At 38.0% G+C, this 20966-nt stretch overlaps 2 protein-coding genes across 5 annotated transcripts in view; both read left to right on the top strand.

Annotated features, from left to right (window-relative positions):
* Positions 1-103: 103 nt before the first annotated feature.
* Positions 104-5340, top strand: naf1 (nuclear assembly factor 1 homolog (S. cerevisiae)). The gene is made up of 9 exons (XM_055191254.2): positions 104-264; positions 625-1031; positions 1202-1373; positions 2317-2410; positions 2566-2648; positions 3974-4134; positions 4273-4324; positions 4484-4574; positions 4849-5340. Exons 1-9 carry the CDS (start codon positions 226-228, stop codon positions 5178-5180), a joined length of 1431 nt encoding a protein of 476 aa, XP_055047229.2. The 5' UTR covers positions 104-225; the 3' UTR covers positions 5181-5340.
* A 5016-nt stretch (positions 5341-10356) lies between these two features.
* Positions 10357-20966, top strand: part of ccdc136b (coiled-coil domain containing 136b) — a 44542-nt gene continuing 33932 nt past the window's right edge. For 3 of the 4 annotated variants that reach the window (XR_008640003.2, XM_055190400.2, XM_055190398.2), the window contains exons 1-3: positions 10357-10500; positions 10698-10895; positions 16251-16292. Coding sequence is in view for 3 of the 4 variants with exons in the window: in XM_055190400.2 (XP_055046375.2) it covers positions 10841-10895; positions 16251-16292 (97 nt within the window). In the remaining variant the exon portion in view is untranslated. The remainder of the gene's footprint in view (positions 10501-10697; positions 10896-16250; positions 16293-20966) is intronic. The other variant, XM_055190401.2, reaches the window with a different exon arrangement.

Genomic DNA, 20966 nt, shown 5'->3' with positions numbered 1-20966 from the left:
TCCGAAGCACCGATTCGTAAATCTTTTGAGGCTTCATTAAGCAGTGCTTCGAAATCGCCCATCACTACTCCATATTAGATACACTTTCAAGATTGATCCGCACTGGGCCTCTTATTTTGAAAAAATAAATTTAACCCGGAGCGCATCCGGTTGGTGTGACGCCTGATGACGTAAAGCCTTGTTTGGAGCGCTTTCCTCACGCTGTTCTCACATGGTAATCTCAACATGGAGAACACAAACACAGAAAGCATCCCTGATGGCAAGGTAAAGTATGATAAACTTCTCTTGTCTCTTTTTGATACTTTTTAATGATTGAGTCACGCGTGTTATAAAGGGATCGGATTACGTCATAATAAGCCCTGACTGTTACGAAAATAAGAAATATCAGATCTGTCTGTCTGTTATGCACACAATAAGCATATTTAACAAAAGACGAACATTAAATAATGGTTAACATACACTTTTAGATTGAAGTCGTTTTCCTTGTTTATATTATATTTATGGCACCATGACAAAGTCTTTTTTCTCCATACAACCCCACTTCTGCTACCTGTGCACTGTCTGGTGATTAAGTTCAGTTATATATGTATGTTTTTGTTTTAATGCAGTCCGTTTATTTTCCAGATTAAGGACGAGACCCAATCTGAGAAAATGGAACTGGATGATAATCCACATTTACAGGTTGAACTAACAGATAATCTCCAGAGCTCCAGTAGCCAATCTGTACTGACAGGAGAATCTTGCACCAGCCGTCAATCTGAATCAAATGAAGGTCAGTGCACCAATACAAAGTCAGAACAGACAGTTCAGTCCATAGCAAACGAAGATCAGGGCATCAAAATTGAGTCTGAACAGACAGGAGATTGTGTCGCCAGTGTACACGAGTCTGGATCAACAGAAGATCAGCACACATCTGGATCTGCAGTGGTGCAGTGTAAAACTGTGGTTAGTCCAGTCTCTGGATCTGGATCTTTGGCTTTATTGAGCATGCAGTACAGAGGAAACAGCTCAGATGACAACGGTTCAGACAGGTCTGATTCATTCATTAATACCTTTTTGTTCTAAATAACTTTTTTAAAAATGTATTGTTTTGTCATATGGGGTCATTTTGACTTACTATTGATTTAGGTCTCTGGTCATGTGTCGATTCAAAAAGCAGGTTTTGTTGTCATTCAATAAGTGTTGTTTTTATGTGACAAAGTGACTCAGACTCTTCGTCCTCCACATCTTCATCCTCCACATCATCGTCCTCTTCCTCCTCTGAGCCTTTAGCCTTAACGAGCAATCTCGCTGAAGATGATGATGAAGGTGTTAACATGGGGAACGGGAAGACACCCACACCACTGAAAACACAAGATGAGCTACTTATCGAGGTGACTTTAGGGAGAGGTCATTTTGTATAGATAAATATTTTAATAAGTATGGAATAATAATGTTAAGATATACTTTATTGTCCCCAAAGGGAAATTTTGTTTTTGACTCCATTTGGTCCATTCCGCAGCATTACAGAGACAACACAAAAGACAGTTTGCAATTTATAACATATTGCGCACAAAAAATACACAACTAATATATTGCACAGGTCTGTGCAATACGGCCTATAAAACAGACAATTGGCACCCTGCAGTCAGTGCACACTCCTTAGTACCCATAAAAAACCACAACTAATATATTGCACGCTCCATAAGGCTTATAAGATACACATAAAATACACAATTGGCATATTGCACACTCCATAGTACCTATAGAATACATAATATATTGCACATTCCCTATGGCCTACAAATTGCACAAATGACATATCGCACACCTCAACAACCTACATATTGCACACCCCAAGAGCCTACATATTGCAAAACTCACATATTAGACGCACCTATTTGTTAAATTATTTGAAAGCGATGCAAGCCCAAGGTGGTAATGCCGACACGGCGCAAGGCAGAGTTTATTTCCTGTATTCATTTTCTTTTTATTATTTTATTTATTCTTTTCAGTGTATTTATTGATGCTTTATTTGTTGAAATTTAATACATCTCGTACTTCAGTTAAACTTGGCATAGTGATGAATTGTAATATGGTCGACACACCTGAAACTACTTCATAGGTGTGTGTTTACTGAAAAATTATGTTTGTCAACCAATCAGAATGAAGCCCTGTAATATATAATTATAAAGATTAGATATTAGAAAAAGATTGTTTTGATTTATGCTTGCTTGTATAAATCCCCACACAGATTTTTTCTCTTATAAAGTGTAAAGGATTGGGTGGATTATGGTAGTGTCTCAATGACTGATGTTGTCATGTGTGTTTGTTTAGGATCTTCCTGAAGTGGAAAATCTGACTATCAGCTTACCAGACGATGCAGAGTTGGAAGCCATCGGGACGATATCAAGCATTGTTGAGCAACTTGGTATTTTTTCTTTTCTATTTATATTCTTTATATTTTAACTTTTAGTTGCATACACTGTAAATTTTACATAATCTGCATTTTTAACAATTCATTTTGGACGTATGGACTTAATGGTGATTCTCCCCAAACACTAACACTGAATTCTTATATTTTAGTGATTGTGGAGTCGTACAAGAACACACGGGCACTTAATGAAGACAGTGTTTTATTCAGCAACAATAAAAACTCAATTGGCAAGGTCAGTAACAAACTACATATCTGTGGCAGATGTGAAGCCATGGAAAATATTTCCCAAAACTTTGTAAACATCATCCATAAAGTTTTTCTCTTGTCCTGCAAGACAGAAATATTTCACTCTTCCTTAAGGTCCTGTGTCCACCAAAGCGTTTTTTTCCCTGAGGCCAGCACTTTTTTCTTCAGTCGTTTCTAATGGAAGTGCCACATTAAAAAACGTAGACAGCTGGCAAGGTCGCCGACTGCTTTTTAAAGCGTAACTAAACCCCTGGTCAGAGCCTGACTCCGCCCACTGGCAACATTTGAAAAATGCAAGAAAAGTGGGCAGATCCCAACTGAGATAGAGGGGATGAACTAAGCTCGTACCAAGTGTGTGGTGAGATCGTAACAAGGGCGTGGCGAGCTTGAATCTGCTTACGTCACGAGTCATTTTTTGTACTCAACATCCAATAGGAAAATTCAACTGCAGTAGCCAACGTTTAACCTGAAGAGGGCAGCACTCAGACTTTTTTACACCATATATTGCAGTATTGAAACACTTTATATCCAAATGTCAAAAAACTTTCTAAAATCAATGAACAGCACTAATAAAGCATCATTCTTACAGATCATTACCTAAAAAAAGTTGGTTTAGGGTTTAGTTACTCTTTAAAGCAAATACCACACCAACCAACCTTCACGTTGTACAACAGCTAAGCAACAAAACTGAAGGATCATAGCTTCCAAAGAATCAACAGTTGGCGTTTTAGAAGACGTTTTAGTGGACATGGAGCCTAAAGAAATGAAATAATCTTTTTTTATATAATAATATTGTTTTATAGGGCGCATATTGTGGCTTGTCTCAGGTGTGCCCAGAATGTGTATGTGAAGTTTCAGCTCAAAATATCCAACAGATCATTTATTAAAGCATGTCCAAAATGACCTTATTTGGGTGGGAGCAAAAACGTGCTGTTTTAATGTCTGTACCTTTAAATGCAAATTAGCTATAGCTCCGCCCTCCCTTACCAACAGCCAGTGAGTGCTTTCAGTTAAAATAGATCTGATTAATACAGTCTGAGACAATAGTATCTAGTGGATACAGAACAACTCACTGAGGGTGGAAACTATTGTAATGCAGGACTGTAAATGGGCGGGGCTTTATCAGTGTGACCTCACATTGATAAGAAAATTAAAACGGAATGTCTTATGAGATGGCGTTGGTTTAATGGGACTTAAAAATGAGGAGTGGGTGGATATTTTTCCTCTTAGGGTGGTTATGTCCAAACATCTTGTAGAAGTGGATTTTGCATAATATGTGCCCTTTAACTAAAGCTGTTTTTTGTTCATCAGGTTTTTGAAGTTTTTGGGCCTGTTTGTCAACCCTATTACGTTTTGAGGTTCAATTCAAAAGAAGATATCGACAAGAAAGATCTCAAAATCCAAGACCCGGTTTACTTTGCCCCCAAAATTAAAGATTTCACAGACTACATCTTTACAGAGCGATTGAAAACGTAAGTACTTCGAATGAAGAATCAAACTCTTTGATGTGTCAATAGTGTTGGGTTGACTTCATTTTTTTTTTTTACTATTCCTGGATATCCTCAACACTGTTTTGCTGTTTCATTTACATATTTTTCATCTCAAACTAGGACCAAAGGCTCGGATGCATCCTGGAAAAATGACCAGGAACCACCTCCCGAGGTGAATGTGGCCAGTTTTATAACAATTGTTTGGAAAATCAGGTCACCATCAGCTTAAATGTTGCAGATAGTGAAACGCTTGTCTGTATTATCTCATGTCTGTTCTGTCCACAGTAGTTGATCCTCTTTGCTGATTAATTTTCACTCTTTGTATTTGCAGGCACTAGAATTTAGTGATGATGAACAGGAAAGACTGGCCAAACATAAGATAAAGGAGCAAAAGAGACGCCAACAGAATGATTCAGACACAGGTGGGTCGAGTTTCGAGTAAGAACGCTTTAAATGGCATTTTACTTATTGGCCCATTTTATTTATGGGTACGATGAGAGATGGGACAGAAAATAGTAGAGAAATGTGGGATCGGGGATGCTGGAAGTTAAAAAATAAAAGAATTATTCACATTTAGTTTTTGATACTTTCATATTTTAAGAAAATGTGACCATGCATGTAAAAACCAAAATAAAGTTGCTTACTGTTTTATACATAAACTCATTCTTGATGCTCTTCCTCTCATTCTCTTACCAGATGACGAATCAGACAGCCACAAAGCTCCGCCCCCTCAAAAACCATCTCGACGGAAACCACGACAAAACCGCAACGTTCAACGCGGGCAGCAGCACAATCGTGGTGGCGGTTTCCATAGCAACTATCACGCCCATCCTCACTTTCCACCCCCCGACTACATGTTCCCGCATCCCGATCCACACCGGTTTCCCTTCCAGGGCCCAATGTACCCACCGTATCCCAGACCACCACCACCCTTTCACATGGGCATGCCCCCGTGGCCCCCAGGAGCCAATCAGGGCTTTATGTTTCAGCCGCCACCTCCTCCCCCACCACCACCATCTAATCAGTAGACCTGTGACTTTAATCCACCATACAACGTTTAACCTGCGCCCTATGAAGGGATTATCATCTTTGCATACTAATTGAATTGTATACAGGTGTATAGTGTGAATGAAACAGTATTGTATATTATTAGAAATTAATTTTGTATTAAAAATGATTAATTTCTCATTTTGTAGTCTCTTTGTTGATTTCAGTGTACTTCTGAAGATAAACAGGTTAAACCAGAATGGTTTGATGGTTATCTTGGTCTATAAGTGGCTTGGAGATAGACAAGGGAAGTCCATGCACTTTTTGTCCAAGTTCATCGGAGATCTTGGAGTGGTTTGGTCTTAGGCGGCGGGGAGATCCAAGAACCATGGTGTACTGGTTTAAACTGGTTTAATCAATTAGTATAATCACAGGGGACCAATAACAGAGTTCCCACGGGTCCTTGAAATGTCGGGTCTGTGAATCTGGGGGGAAAATTCAAGGCCCTGGGAAGTTTTTGAAAATATACATGCATAGATACAGGTCATTGAAAGTGCTTGAATCTATTTTATGCAAGAATTTTTTTTGGGAAAAAATCCATATTATTCCCTGTGTAGTGTAGGATAATATTATAGAAATTCTAGACTTTTTAATCACACGTGCTAAACTGTTCACTTAAAAATGCTTATATCTTCTGTATGTGAATGTGGATTCATACCAAAGTGCTTTTTTGCATAGTTGTGTTTGACACATGAAAACGTCTCGGTTACGTAAGTAACTGTTGTTCACTGATGAGGGAACGAGACGCTGCGTCTCCCTTGCCATACTTCCTGCGTCCCTGTAATGCCGTCTTTGGCAATATTTTAGATAGCGATATATTCCTGACTCCCGCAGCACACTGTCTTGTCGTAAAGCCTCACCATTGGTTGAATTTGATATACACATTCAGACGCACTTACCCCTGGAGGCGTCCCCAAAGTGTCACCACAGTGATGCAGCGCGAGTTCCCTCGAAAGGGAACTGTAACAATGTATCTTAAAAGGTATCACGATTTGTAACCTTGCTCTCACTTGAAATGTTTCCCCATATTTTGTCCTTGAATTTGAGGGAATTGGATCTGGAAAGTGCTTGAAAGGTCCTTGAATTTGAAGTTAACTAAGGTGTGGGAACCCTGCAATAAGCTACGATGCAAAACCTGCATCTGACATGTTTTCTCGTAAATAAGCCTTAGACTCCAAGACTCCATGCCAAGATTAAAGGAATAGTCTACTCATTTTCAACATTAAACCATGTTATTACCTTAACTAAGAACTGTTGATACATCCCTCTATCATCTGTGTGCGTGCACGTAAGCGCTGGAGCGCGCTGCGACACTTCGATAGCATTTAGCTTAGCCCCATTCATTCAATGGTACCATTTAGAGATAAAGTTAGAAGTGACCAAACACATCAACGTTTTTCCTATTTAAGACGAGTAGTTATACGAGCAAGTTTGGTGGTACAAAATAAAACGTATCGCTTTTCTAAGTGGATTTAAAAGAGGAACTATATTTTATGGTGTAATAGCACTTCGACTCGCCTGAAAAGTCCGCTCCCCTTCTCCCTCTCATAATGGGAGAGGGAGGGTGTACTCGTCTTAAATAGGAAAAACGTTGATGTGTTTGGTCACTTCTAACTTTATCTCTAAAGGGTACCATTGAATGAATGGGGCTAAGCTAAATGCTATCGAAGCGTCGCAGCGCGCTCCAGCGCTTACGTGCACGCACACAGATGACAGAGGGATGTATCAACCGTTCTTAGTTAAGGTAATAACATAGTTTAATATTGAAAATGAGTAGACTATTCCTTTAAGCATTATTTGAAGCAGAAGTATTTGATAAACATATAATACATGGCAAAAGCATTTGGTTAATTTTTTTTTTTTTTGACCGAGTTGGCATTTAGAGGCTTTTGCAACTGAACTCCTCATATATAGGATGATTTTAAGTTGATTGGGACTATTTTTGCCAATCATCTGAATGTCACAAACTTTACCCTATATCACTGTAAAACCTAACAGTTAACTCAAACCATTTAAGGCCATTTAAGTTTTAAAACACATAAATTTAAGTACTCTGAACTTGAGTCATGTGCACTTATGTGTGCAGTGTACTTAGTGTGAACTTAAATATAAGTGCATAACTGCATATGACTCAATTCGTTTAAGTTCACAGTACTCAAATGTATGCGTTTTAAGACTAATGCAACCGGTTTACTTAAATGGTTTGAGTTGAGTTAACTTTTAGGTTTTACAGTGCAAAGCGTGGTGCATGATGAAGACCTCTTGGTTATTAATATAGCCAAAAGTTGATTTGAATTGCATGCATTTTATTAATCCAGTCCATCCTGTGACTCTAAAAGGCACAGGCGTCATGTTTGCAGTTTTTCCTCTTTACCAGCGATATTCATAATAGCATCAACTCTCAGTGGTTTATCCCATTATTCCATATCCTTATCCCTGTGTCGTGTTTCCTGATGTTATGGACCTTCCGGGATGCTCTTTATTTTTCTCTGTTGTTGTGAAGCTGTGATTCTGACCCCAGTAACTCGAGCGCTGTGACTCAAGGTCGTTGTATCCCTGAGACTGGAAGAGCTCAGAGCTATGCAATCCATTTGGGATCTGGCAGTTTCATTTCCTTCCATGGAGCACCTGGATGAAAAGTGTGCACTGGGTTTGCTCTATGAACCATTGAACCGCTGAAGCGGGAAGGAAATTGATGTCATTTATCTTACAGGGGCATCGATTATTCACTGTAGCAGATCGTAAGGCCTTACAGTTTTAAAAAATACAAATAAGTGCTTGATGTTTCCTGGCATTGAGGTTCAACATTGATTCCTGTTGGTCTTATTTGGAGCGTTTGTTTTGAAGTGACAAAAGACTGGTTGACAAGAGTTAAAGGGATTGTTCACCCCAACATCTTTCTCATCCTCAAAGTGTTATTTTGGGTTTTCTAATATGGGAATGAATGGGGACCGTCACTCTCATAGTAACCAGAAAACCATTCAAGCTTTCAAAGAACCAAAAAGTATAAAATAAAAAACTTGTGTTATATATTTTAAGTGTCCTGAAGACATTTACTCCTCTACATGTTTGCTATGACATTCCCTTGAACAGATCTGTATTTAAATCCAAGTTTACACTTTGTACTGGACCTGTATCTGATGATGCCCTTTACTGATCTAATGTCTCGTTTAAGCTTCAGCAGCCATTCAGTCTCCATCCAGCTGTCCGCTTGGTTGCCAAGCAACGCCATCAAATTGATGTGACATGGAGTGGCAGCTCATGCCAGGTTTCACCATCACTTCCTAACAAATGGTTTGGCAATTATCATGCAGTCCATGCAAAAGATTTGATGGTCAGTATTATAAAGAGAGATTGGGGAAAGCTGCCATTTGTATAGGATGAGATCAAGATAAGCTGTCTAAGATTAGAAGAAAGCCTAATTATATTTTAGGATAAAGCTTAGTACAAAACGACAAAGTTCTGGAAAAGATGTCGTCTTCGGGAGTTTGCATTGCTGTGCAGTCACGTCTTCATTGGATGTTTGCCACATCTGATCCTAAACAGGCTGAAAGCGTCCATGTGAGACGGTCATGTTGTTTCAATGTAAGTCACACTCGTAATGTAAATATCCATCTTTCCCAAAGACTGTGCTACTGTGATGTGTCATTTCTTTATATAATATTCCTGCTAAAAACAATACAAATTCTGATTGGCACTTTTACAAATACCATTATAAGCTGTGCCATTACAAAATGCCTTTATTTAGTTTGTTACAGGCACTATTCCCATCTGGCAGATAACATCATATTAATACATTGCCATAGACACCAACATAATCCATTATAGTTCCATTGAAACCAACACAATTCCCATTATAGCCGTTTAATCCATTGCAGTAATGGTCTCTATTGTTTTCCATTAATCCATAATATTTACTGCCCCTAAGACTCTCTAAGGTTCACGTATTTTGTAGTTTTAAGTTTAAAAGATGAAATATTAGTAACATTTGAACAATAACTTTCCACTTCAAACACAATATAAAATAATGTGTTATATAATGTTTTAAAGGGCACCAAATCCACTTTTATAAGGTGTTTGGACATAACATGTGCTGGCAGCGTGTGAACACAACCACCATATGATGAAAAAAATCCACCCGCTTCTTGTTTTCTAGTCTCGTTAGACATGCTGTTTTGATTCTTTATCAATGTGAGGTCACATTGATAAAGCCCCGCCCACTTTCAGTCCTGCATTACCATAGTTTCCACCCTCAGCGAGTTATAGATACTGTCTCAGACTGTATTAATCAGATCTATTTAAACTGAATGCGCTCATTGTTTGTTTGTTTGTAAGGAAGGAAGTGAGGAGCTGTAGCTCATTTGCATAATCTATTTGCATAAAGATACAGACATTAAAACAGCATGGGTCCACACAAATAAAGTAATTTTAGACATGCTATAATAAATTATCTGTGCGCTACTTTAATTTGAAACTTTAAAGGCCAAAGTAGGTGCCCTTTAACGTAATCTACTTTATAATGGTCATAAATTAACCTAAAAACCAGAAATTAACATAAGTGTGTTTTTTAGTTTATTAGACGTGGTATATAGTGGCATTACAGGAATAGTTGACCCAAACATGAGATTTCTGTCATTTACTGACCACTTAGCAGCGCAAAGGGTCACGGGTTTAACCCATGGTACACTAAAGATCTGGGGCACCATTCACTTTCAAAGCAGGAAAAAATAATGCTATGGAAGTGAATGGTGCCCCAGATCTGCTTGCTTTGTCTCTTCCTTTGTGTTCAGCAGAACAAAAAATATTTCTACAGGTTTGCAACAAATTAAAGGTAAATGAATGATGAAGGAATTTTCATTTTTTGATGAATTATCCCAAACTATCCCACATAAAATTTTGCAAGAATTAACCCAGCAAAAGATCACATTGTGACACTGCAGCTTTAAATAATACATCCAAAATTTGCTTTTGGCCTATGTTTGGTTACTATAGTGAGAGAGTTGCAATTTTGTGAATACAATGCTTTAACAACCAATACCATAGTTAATACATAGTTAAATTACGTAACTAAAAGTTTCCTGATTTGTGTCTGTGAGAAACTGATTACAACAATAGTTAACAGATGAGAAGAAAACGCAAATTGAGGTTAAACGATGAAGGGGGAGCAAGAGAGCGCGAGGGAGTGAGTGAGCGAGCGAGCGAGAGAGAAAAGGAACGGGAGCGCGCACTCGCGCAGTAAACGACAGATAACGCGTGAAGGGAACGTAAGCCGTCACTGTCCTGATCCGGATCCCATTAAAGGTAAGAAAATTGCTTTCAACGAGTGTTTACAAGTAATTGTACACATTTATCGCGTTGCCCTGCATTGTTTTGGTGCTTTTGTGAGGTGGAGACAATGAGAAAGAGAGAGAATAACACAGGAAGAGCAGCAATTCGTTTTTATGCAGGATGTTGAATTAATCCGCGCGCTGGTTTGTGTGTTTGTTTGTGTGTTTCAGGATGTATCGACCGTTGCGGTACAGTGTGTGTGGAGATTGACATTTCTCCAAGGGCTTTGTGCGTTTATTATCACTGCGACTGCTTCATCCAGACCCCCGCCCCGCCCCTCGATCGTTTCCTGACGCCCGTCGCCACGGCAACCATGGACTGCGGATTGCGTTTGCCGCCCGTCATTGAGGAGGTCCTGGATGCTGCAGGTGAGATAAACAATAACATCAGAAAAGATGTAATAGAGTTAATGCTTATTATGGGAATTGTAATGGTTTATAGGAAACTGTAATGGGTCTTTAATGTGTTGGCTTTTATTGGTGGGATGGGCATCATTAGAACACATTTGAATCTTATGGGAATAAGACCCAAAACAGAGTACATAATAGTAAACAGATTATAGTGGTATTTGTTTTATTCAGCAGGAGTGTGACGATCGATGCTTGAAAATAATTGTTAGTGTTTTCCCTCTGGATCTTTCGTATTGGTCTGATGTGAAGCAGAAGTTTATGCTTGGAGGAATGAGATGTCTTGCTCTCTTTGTCTGACAAGAGAGAGAGAGAGAGAGAGAGACAGCATCAGTATGTCTGTGAATGATTCATCACACAGTTATGTGTCACAGCAGATCGACTCTTGTGTGGAACTCGCGTCAGAAAATGTGGTTCTCATTATACTTGGAAAAATCAGACAATTACTAGACTGTAATTATTGTAAGTGTGGTTTTTAGTTTATTAGACGTGGCATTAAAGGAAAAGTTGACCCAAACATGAGATTTCTATCATTTACTGGTACCACTGTAAAGGGTCATGGGTTTAAACCTATGGCACACTAGAGATCTGGGGCACCATTAGGTTTGGGCACCGATTCAAATTTATTGATTCGCAATTTCGGATCCGATTCCTTATGATTCTTGCAAAACGCAATAAAATTCAAGCCTTTATAGATCAAAAATACATATTTTGTGCCATTACTTACAACTGAACAAAACAAAGAGGCTTTTTAGGAGCTGTAAAACATGGCTAGGCTAGCTCAAAATAATTTTTAAATGGGACACATTATGAAAATTTGACTTTTTTCAAGTTTAGGTGCTATAATTGGGTCCCCAGTGCTTTTATCAACTAGCCTGGGTTTCCCCATGCTGCTTTGCGTGCAAATTTATTCACGCTTTTGCCCTTTCTATTGGCCCTTTTTTTGCCCCTGAAATAGGGTACCAATCACAGAACGGGGAGGGGGCAGCAAGACGATGACGACGTCTATGGGACACACCGAAGCAGTTTTGTTTATCCAACACGGCGACAGACGCGAAATTACTTTTCAATGCAGCCTTAGATAGTGTTCGAAGTAGTTTTGATCGCAAGTTTATTTAAAAAAAGAGCAACTTTTGGCGTTAAACATGATCGCCACTGAGTTTTATAGGATCAACCTGCTAAGCATCGTCGTCGACGAAGTACAATTAACTTATAAATGGTACGTGGTATTTATTAATATCATATTGTCATTATGTCTGTACTGTGGTTGTCACCGTGCCACTAAATTGTGTTGCTTTTTAGTTGCATAGCTTTCAGTTGTGTGCACACGAACCGATAAAAGTCGTTTACGTTTGAATTTATGTCGCTCTACATGCGTCATCTGGTATAATTGAAACGATTGACTACAGACGCATTTGATAGACATTCATAGCGCCCAATAAACGGCTCTGGGCATTTGTAAACCACGCCTCAAATACGAGAAAATGAGCATATGGTTCCCAGACCATGTCTCATTCTCTATGAGACTGGTCTGGTGTTAGCCAGGCTATAGAAAATGTGAAAAAGATCAACCCAGTAATTTAGTTTTATTAAACCATTCTCTGTGAAAAAATAGCTAATTGAAATTTGGCTCCCCTTGTGATGTCAAAAGGGGATCTTATTATAATAATACCTCCCCTTAATCTGCACTATCCAACCACGGCACTAACATTTAGTGCAGAGATCAGCACATTTGCAAGTCTTGTAAAATGTGTCCTTTAAATAAATCCCCCTCGTAACGTAACACCTACCTAAATGATGGTGACTCAACAACAGAAAATGCATGCAGGCCTTTCACTATAAATGATGTAATGGATCTGTCACACTACTCAGTTTTTTACTGTGTTTTCCTTTCTTTCGCCGTTACTGTTGGCGGTGACAAATAAAGAGCAATCCGCAGAGTCGGCACTCAGGGTGCACAACGCATCAAACAGGCTGCATTCTTTTAATTCGATATGATGAACCAACCACAGATGCTTTGCCGTATTGCTGGTGACACCCTAATCCTGCAACATAATAGTTTGTTACAATAATTACACTTAGCTTTGTCTTTTTCTGATTTTGCAAAATGCTGCCATACTTTAAAAGCGACTTCCACTGGTGGTCCATGGTGTGAACGGACTTTTAGTATTCGAGCCGATGGTCTTGCGTAGGGCTGTAACGATTAATCGCGTGTACCATTAAAAATGCCTGTCTGAAATCGATTCTGAACCGCAAGGTTGCGATTCTGTGTTTCATGAAAATACCTGAAACAATTTGAAGAACAGCGAGTTAAATATTCCTGTACACATTTCCTGGAATTGCGTTTGCAATGCTACTTCTTCTTTGGCACAAATGGAGTTTCTGCATGAGAGCGCCCCCTGGCTTTGGGATGTGCCGAGATTTCACCGTAATTCATTCAAATTCATTCATTGAGGAAACGCCCATTTGCACGGTTAATCGTTACAGCCCTAGTCCTGCGCACTGTGCAGATGACGTGAACATTATGTTACCGTGTGGTCCGGAATTGTTAAGTGGAATTGAAATTGTATTTTTATAACAAGGATCCGATTCCTTTTGAATGAATCCGATTCCAGAATTGGAATTGAAATTCGATTCCCAACCCTAGGCATAATTCACTTTTATAGTAGGAAAAATAATGCTATGGAAGTGAATGGTGCCCCAGATCTGCTTGGTTACAAACATTCTTTGAAATATTGTTACAGGTTTGCAACAAATTGAAGGTAAATGAATGATGAAAGAATCTATCCCTTTAAGGTTGTCATTGACTGAAACTCTTTCTCTCTTTTGTATCTCAAATCTCATTTACATTTTGACGTATTGTTTATTTATATGGAAATAAACCACCTTGTTTTTGTAGTGAAAAAGCTTTGAAGGTCTAACCGAGGGATTGTGGGTAACCGAACACTTGTTTGTTGATATGTTGCATGAAATATAGTTTATTTCACATGTTTTGTGCATACATGAAATGCATTAAAATTCACACCTTTGATAGCCATTTTATTCATGGACCAAAAAGACGCTTTATTCTTCCTCTGATCAAAAGCAGCACCACATCTGATCTTCAAAGCTTCGCTCCCACCTTCTCCTGCTGTTATCGTTCTCCTACGACAAAATACACCAGGATGCTTTCTGATTTTGTTTTATTGCAGTACATTAAGACATATGTTTCTGTAGGTGGACTTTTAGATGGAGAGATAGAGGGAGGTTTATAAGATCGAATAACGCCAGGGGATTGATCGAGAGGATGTTTTTAGCACAGCACACATATGCTCTTGTTAGCTCTGCTTCTGTGACAATTCGCCCTAAATGTCCTGCTTATTTTAACATCAGTAATGCTGCTGCCTCTGCTCCATACAGACACCCACAAGCTCCACATTATTCGAATGCCACTTGCATTCCCTGTCCACCCCCGGATGATGAAAACACACTTTTTTCCCAACGCCTACGTACTTTGGATCCATAGCGCCCACACAGTTTGGATCCGGTCGAGCCCTAAAGTTTTTGCTGCTGGAGTTACATCTGTTCTTTCTCTTCACTTTCTTTTCTTCACTTTCAGTTTTTAGGTTTTCGCCCGTGCAAGTTCCTCTCAGTGAATACTTCGGATAACTGACGCTATGTGATTGAAAGGCTAGATTAATTTTACCCTGCAATAGATTTTTTCACACTGATAGCCGCTTGTGTTAAAGGAATGTAGTTCTGGGTTCAGAACAGGTTAAAGCATCTCAAACATGCTGTCAATGCAACTGAAAGCAGAAAACAGATTGGACGAATTTGTACGTATTTTACAAGTTGGCTAATTCGTATGAATGCGTACGAAGTGAATTGTACAAAAATTTACAATTATTAGAAAAAAAAACTATAATGACACCCCACCCCTAACACCAACGTCACAGGGGCGAAAGCAAATCGTACAAAAATTTAGGAATGTAGTCGTACAAATTAACCACATCGTAAAATGCGAATAAAACATGCACTACAGTAGATACATTTAAGGGTTATTCACATTATAACAATACTTATAATGTTAACGTTTACTATATTAGCGTCCAAACCACCAGACGATAATGATAACTTTATGCTAATTCGCTCGTAAGGCGCAGTACTTGCGCAAATCATTTACCTTCAATTGTATTAACTAATATTGCATATTTCTTGTAATAAAAATGCTTGTTATTGTTCTAATGTCATTAAATGTGTAAATATGCTAATATATCGTTGTGGTTGTGGTTAGGGCCGTGCAAAAATACAGATACAGCGAACTATCGTGATACTTTTTTCCACGTTAGTGTATCGATATTTCAATATCTACTATCGATATTTAAAAATGTAATATAATCCCTCTGTGGGCGTCAAACGACCTCCTCTGCCGCTATGTCACTGTCCAATTGTCTGTCATATACGGCTAATGTCTCAGAAGTTAGCGGGAGTGAAAAAAATGGCAGAACATTTTAAAACACCTGCAGCTTTCGTGTGGATGCACTTTGGCTTTAAAAAAAGTTTTTTAAAAATCAGCTCTATTTTTATTACATTTTTGATAAAAAAAGGAAAAAGCTTTGCAATGTATCGCAACACACAACATATTGTATCGTACCGCGATACACCGTACCATGACAAATGTATCGCGACATGTATCGTATCGCAAGGCCCTTGCCAATAACCAGCCCTAATTGTGGTGTGAACTCCCCTATTCTCGTTATAAAAAAGTTTTTTTAAACTATATTTTTTATAATTATAGTTATCGTTATAATGTGAACGGTAGTGTGGGGGTTAAAGTATTGCACTGGGAGAAACTTTACAATATATAGTTTAGTGTGTGTATAGCCTCACATTAAAATTAGTTAATGAAACGTGACCCTGTTTGTGAAATGCAGACTAAAGTCTAACTTCTAACTTCATTCATTCATTTCAAATTAAATTTAATCTTTGACATGATCTTACTTAGTCAATATTAAAAAAAGATTATGTTGATTATTATTATTATTTAAAAAATTACTTTAGCTGGGTTTTTACAGACTGGGTCACAAAATGAATCTTAGTTGTGCAACTAACAGCATGCCACAGATGTGGTCAGTAGATATGGTCTTTTTTTAACCAAGAACATTCTGTTAGGGTGGAGGTTTGTTTTTATGCAAATGTTACCGATGTTTGCATATGCTGACCTTTGAACTTAAAGGGTGACACAAACAAGGCATATCCAAGCTTTCCTTTCTCCAGATCTTCTCTTTTTCTGTCCCATGGGTTTCCTCCCTTTACTTCTGGCTGGGTCTGTCTCAGATGTGAGGAGTGACTCTTCAGAAGCTTCCAGAAAAGCTGACGGTGAGAATCTCAAGGGCAGTTCTCAAGTAATATTACGCTCGGTTAGCAAGAGAAGTTTCATGCTGAGAGAGAAACATTGTATACGCATTGCACCGGTTAGTGAGAGCTCACAAACACAAACTTGGAGTCCGCCGGGAGAGATAACTTTCAAGTTTCTACTTTTAGAGATTCAAAGCTTGTATTTGGTTATTTTCTCTCTTTCAGCTTCTAGTGCTGTGTGCTCGGTGTGCTTGTACTTTAACCAAATACCAAATGCAACAAAAACTATTTATTTTCTTAATATTTTCCCAGACACATTGTGTGTATTATTCATTCATGCACATTAGTGGTCGACCGATATGGGGTTTTTATGGCCAATGCTGATATTGAGATCGGCATACTATAAATATAATTATAGTATGTCAATGACAAACAGGAAATCTGTGATACTAAATAAACATTTTCATAACAGTAAGTACTTAAAAATATTTACAAGACATACAAGACACCTCACTGTTATACTGTTTGAATAAGACTTTACTGCACACCAAAGTGGTTTTATTACGAACAACAAATTTAAGAAACAGAAAGATTTATTGGCTGACTGAGAAGATTTTTTGGCCGATGCCGATAAAGAAAATCCAAATATCGTCCTATATATTAATCACAACTGCACATTATTTTAAAAGAGATAAACTCAACTTAAGCTCATAGTTTTTACAGAAAAGTAAATGGTGATCATCTTTGCAAAAGTTGGTAGTGTGTTCTTGACAGTAGTGTGTTCTAAGTCATTGCAAATGTGGTTGCTAGCTTTTACAAGACACGTGATGCACATAGGATCCCTCGACACGCAGAACACATATTTTGAAATAAGGAACAACACACATGACGGGCTACATACATGTTGTGATGAACTTCGCATTGAATGTTCTCGAAAAAAGAAGTCACCGACCGCCACTGAAATTAACCATGGTTTTACTACAGTTAAAAAAACATGGTTACTGTAGTAAAACCATGGTAACCACAAAATAACCATGATTTTGACATCCATGGTTTTGAAAAACCATATTTAAACCGTGGTTAGTGTAATAAAGCCATGGTTTTGCTACACTTTTACCACAATAAAACCATGGTTTATTTCCGTAAGGGTGTTGCTTACTGCTAACTAGTTAAAAAGAGATGACCAAAGTTTCTGTGATATTCTGAAATGGGTTCTTTTAAACTATAGGAATATTTTTCACCAAGGGCAGGTCACTTTTCATCGTTAGTTTAATAGACATTTAATTGTTAGTGTTTAAAAGACATTATTGATTTTCTAAACAAATGCCATGCCAGAACCAAACAATGCATCAAATGTTTATTAAATAATTGGTTAGATGTTGCTACATTTTACTGTTTCGATACCAACTTTGTATACTATATATTAGGTTAGGGCTGTACAATTAATCGAAAAAAAAAAAACGAATCTGGTTTGAGGTGTCCTTAGCCAATGCAGTTTTACTATACATTAGGTTAGGGCTGCACAATTGATCGAAAAACTAATCGAAAACACAATTAATCGAAAAACTAATCTGGTTCGACGTGTCCTTAGTAGGGCTGGGTAAAAATATCGATTCATCAATGCATTGCAATTATTTGTTTCTCAATTCAGTATCGATTCATCAAATCCTATGAATCAATTCAGCCCCCCGGGCAAGTGGCGTCGCTGTGGGCAACACTCTAGTGAGAGCGTTCAGCGTTGTACAAGACGCGCTATATCAAAACAGAAAGATCAAAGATGGCAAATAGCAGCACTTCTTTCAAGCCTTCACCATCAACATGATCAAACATTAGTAATACTACACACATTATTTAAAAATATACTCAGGTACTTAATTGCTTGTGTATTTACTTATTATCTAATCGATATCGAAGCAAGTAAATCAATATTGAATTGAATTAAATAGAATTGAATCGAAGCCTCAAGAATCGAAATTGAATCGAATTGTGAAATTCCTAACAATACCCAGCCCTAGTCCTTAGCCAATGCAGTTTTACTATACATTAGGTTAGGGCTGCACAATTAATCGAAAAACTAATCAAAAACACAATAAATCGAAAAACGAATCTGGTTCGACGTGTACTTAGCCAATGCAGTTTTACTATACATTAGGTTAGGGCTGCACAATTAATCGAAAAACTAATCGAAAACACAATTAATCGAAAAACTCATCTGGTTCGACGTGTCCTTAGCCAATGCAGTTTTACTATACATTAGGTTAGGGCTGCACAATTAATTGAAAAACTAATCGAAAACACAATTAATCGAAAAACGAATCTGGTTCGACGTGTACTTAGCCAATGCAGTTTTACTATACATTAGGTTAGGGCTGCACAATTAATCGAAAAACTGATCAAAAAACACAATTAATCGAAAAACTAATCTGGTTCGACGTGTCCTTAGCCAATGCAGTTTTACTATACATTAGGTAAGGGCTGCACAATTAATCGAAAAACTGATCAAAAAACACAATTAATCGAAAAACTAATCTGGTTCGACGTGTCCTTAGCCAATGCAGTTTTACTATACATTATGTTAGGGCTGCACAATTAATCGAAAAACTGATCGAAAACACAACTAATCGGAAACTAATCTGGGGTGCGTTTCCCAAAAGCATCGTTGCTAACCTATTAGCAACTTAGTTGGTTGGCAATGGGAAATTGCATTACAACCAACAAAGTTGCTAGCTTAGTTGGCAATGATGCTTTTGGGAAACGCACCCCTGGTTTGGCGTGTCCTTAGCCAATGGGGTTTTTATTTTTTACTAACTCCCATAATTATTTTTGATTTACCTTATATTGTTTGGTTTTAGATGCTAAAAATGTACCTTACAACTGCTTCACAGAAAGTTATAAAACATGTCAAAACTTCAATGTAAAAACTATTAATCGAATAATCATTTCATTTCATTTTTATTTTATTTTATGGTAATGCAACACAAGAAGCCACAAACAACAATCCAATAAACACAACAAAAATACATTCTATGACAAGAAGAACAGAAGTAGGATGAAGAAAAAAATCTTATAAACTCCTACCTCATTCTTATTTTAAAGCATTTACAAATTAGAAATAGCCCTAACCAGTTTTAATCTACTTCCAATTTTGACCATTTTCCCTTTTTTTAATTTGTCTTCTTTTATTTATTATTATTAATTCTGCTTACACAGCACTAAACAAACAAAAACAATCTGACAACGAAAACAACTTTAAAAAAGCATCATTATTATAATTTTAACAATTTTCACATTCATCTTTATACAATTAATTATCAATGTGAATAATCGGCAGTTGTGTTTTTTGTCCTACTATAGTATAGATTAGCACAGAAAGGTTTCAGTAGGACCTTTGGGGTTTTTTGTAAAGGACTGTAACCATAGCAACAAGACATATGTGTGAACTCATGCAAACTTTAACGTCATTTAGGCCTTCCTTTTGCGTATGCTAGAGAGAGTAAGCAGCAATCTTCTCTTCTGTTATTTTCTCTCTCCACCGACTCCTTCTTTCCTGCCCCCTCACATTTCTCTCTCTACCTTTCTTCCTACCATCCAAGCTGATGTGAATAATTCATGCCTCTCTTCACTGCGCCAGAAACCCGACACGCTTACGTATAGACATTTAAAGTACTCTAATGCTTCTGGGATTCGGTACTTAAACAGAAGTCTCGCCATTCCTCTGCCAAATTCACAGACTCCTCCATTTGAATTCATGCTTTGTGACTTTTGTTTACTTTCTTATTCCAGCGGAAACAGACGCAAGTGTCATACTGGATGTTTATGAGTGCTGTTGGAAGTGATGTGTGTATAAGTGTATACTTAGCGGAGGTTAAGATTGTTTGGCTTTATTGAACAGAATGCAAAAATCCTGAGTGTTGTGCAAACAGGAACAACAGAAATAAAGATATGTTTAGATTGTCTTCCAGTGGTTTAATAGGTAGAGCTAGGGCTGGATGATATTGACCCAAAATCATATCTCCGTTATTTTGGGCTGGGTGGTGAGATATCTCAGTATTTTAATGGGCTAGGAGTGGGCGGTATTGAATGATATTCATATCTCGATGATTTGTGGATGAATAGTGATATATGCTAGATATCTTGGCATTTGTGCCACTAATGATTGGAAATTAAATCTGATTAATTTTGGAAATGAGTGTTGAAATACGATATAAATCTCTGTATTTTGTTGAGCTATATCTGTGTATCTCGGTGTTTGTGGGGGTGATTACCAAAATCCAATAGATATAAGCTAGGGCTGACCGATATTGACTGAAATTCATATCTCAGTAATTTTGGGATGGATGAAGATATACCCTCACTATTTTGATGAGCTAGGGGTGGGTGGTATTGAATAATGTTCAAATCTCTGTAATTTGGAGAGGAATAGCGATATAAGCTAGATCAGTGGTTCGCAAACTTTTTCGGCGTGTGTATGGTGCATCCGTTCATGGCCCCTCAAAAAATGGATGACCTAAAACAGGGCTAGTCAACTGGCGGCCCGTGGGCCAAGTGCGGCCCGCCAATCATCTTTATCCGGCCCGCCGGTCACCTTTGGCCGTTTCTCAATCGGAAGGCTGCAGCCTTGTGCTTTATTATCTGATCCGATTCGAGCTTTGAATGCGTTAAAGAAAACAAACGCGGCTTATGCGGCTTCACCAC

This window comes from Misgurnus anguillicaudatus, chromosome 1 (assembly GCF_027580225.2).
Source record: "Misgurnus anguillicaudatus chromosome 1, ASM2758022v2, whole genome shotgun sequence".
In the NCBI taxonomy this organism is placed as follows: Eukaryota; Metazoa; Chordata; class Actinopteri; order Cypriniformes; family Cobitidae; genus Misgurnus; species Misgurnus anguillicaudatus.
The sequence above is the reverse complement of the archived record's forward strand: the minus strand, read 5'-3'. Positions and strand labels throughout refer to the sequence as shown.

Bases quoted from the DNA above. Each gene is read 5' to 3' on its own strand.
- naf1 (XM_055191254.2), top strand. From the start codon at position 226: ATGGAGAACACAAACACAGAAAGCATCCCTGATGGCAAG. The intron at 1,032-1,201 runs GTCTGATTCATT...TATGTGACAAAG, and splicing joins GATGACAACGGTTCAGACAG to TGACTCAGACTCTTCGTCCT. The intron at 4,575-4,848 runs GTGGGTCGAGTT...TTCTCTTACCAG, and splicing joins ACAGAATGATTCAGACACAG to ATGACGAATCAGACAGCCAC.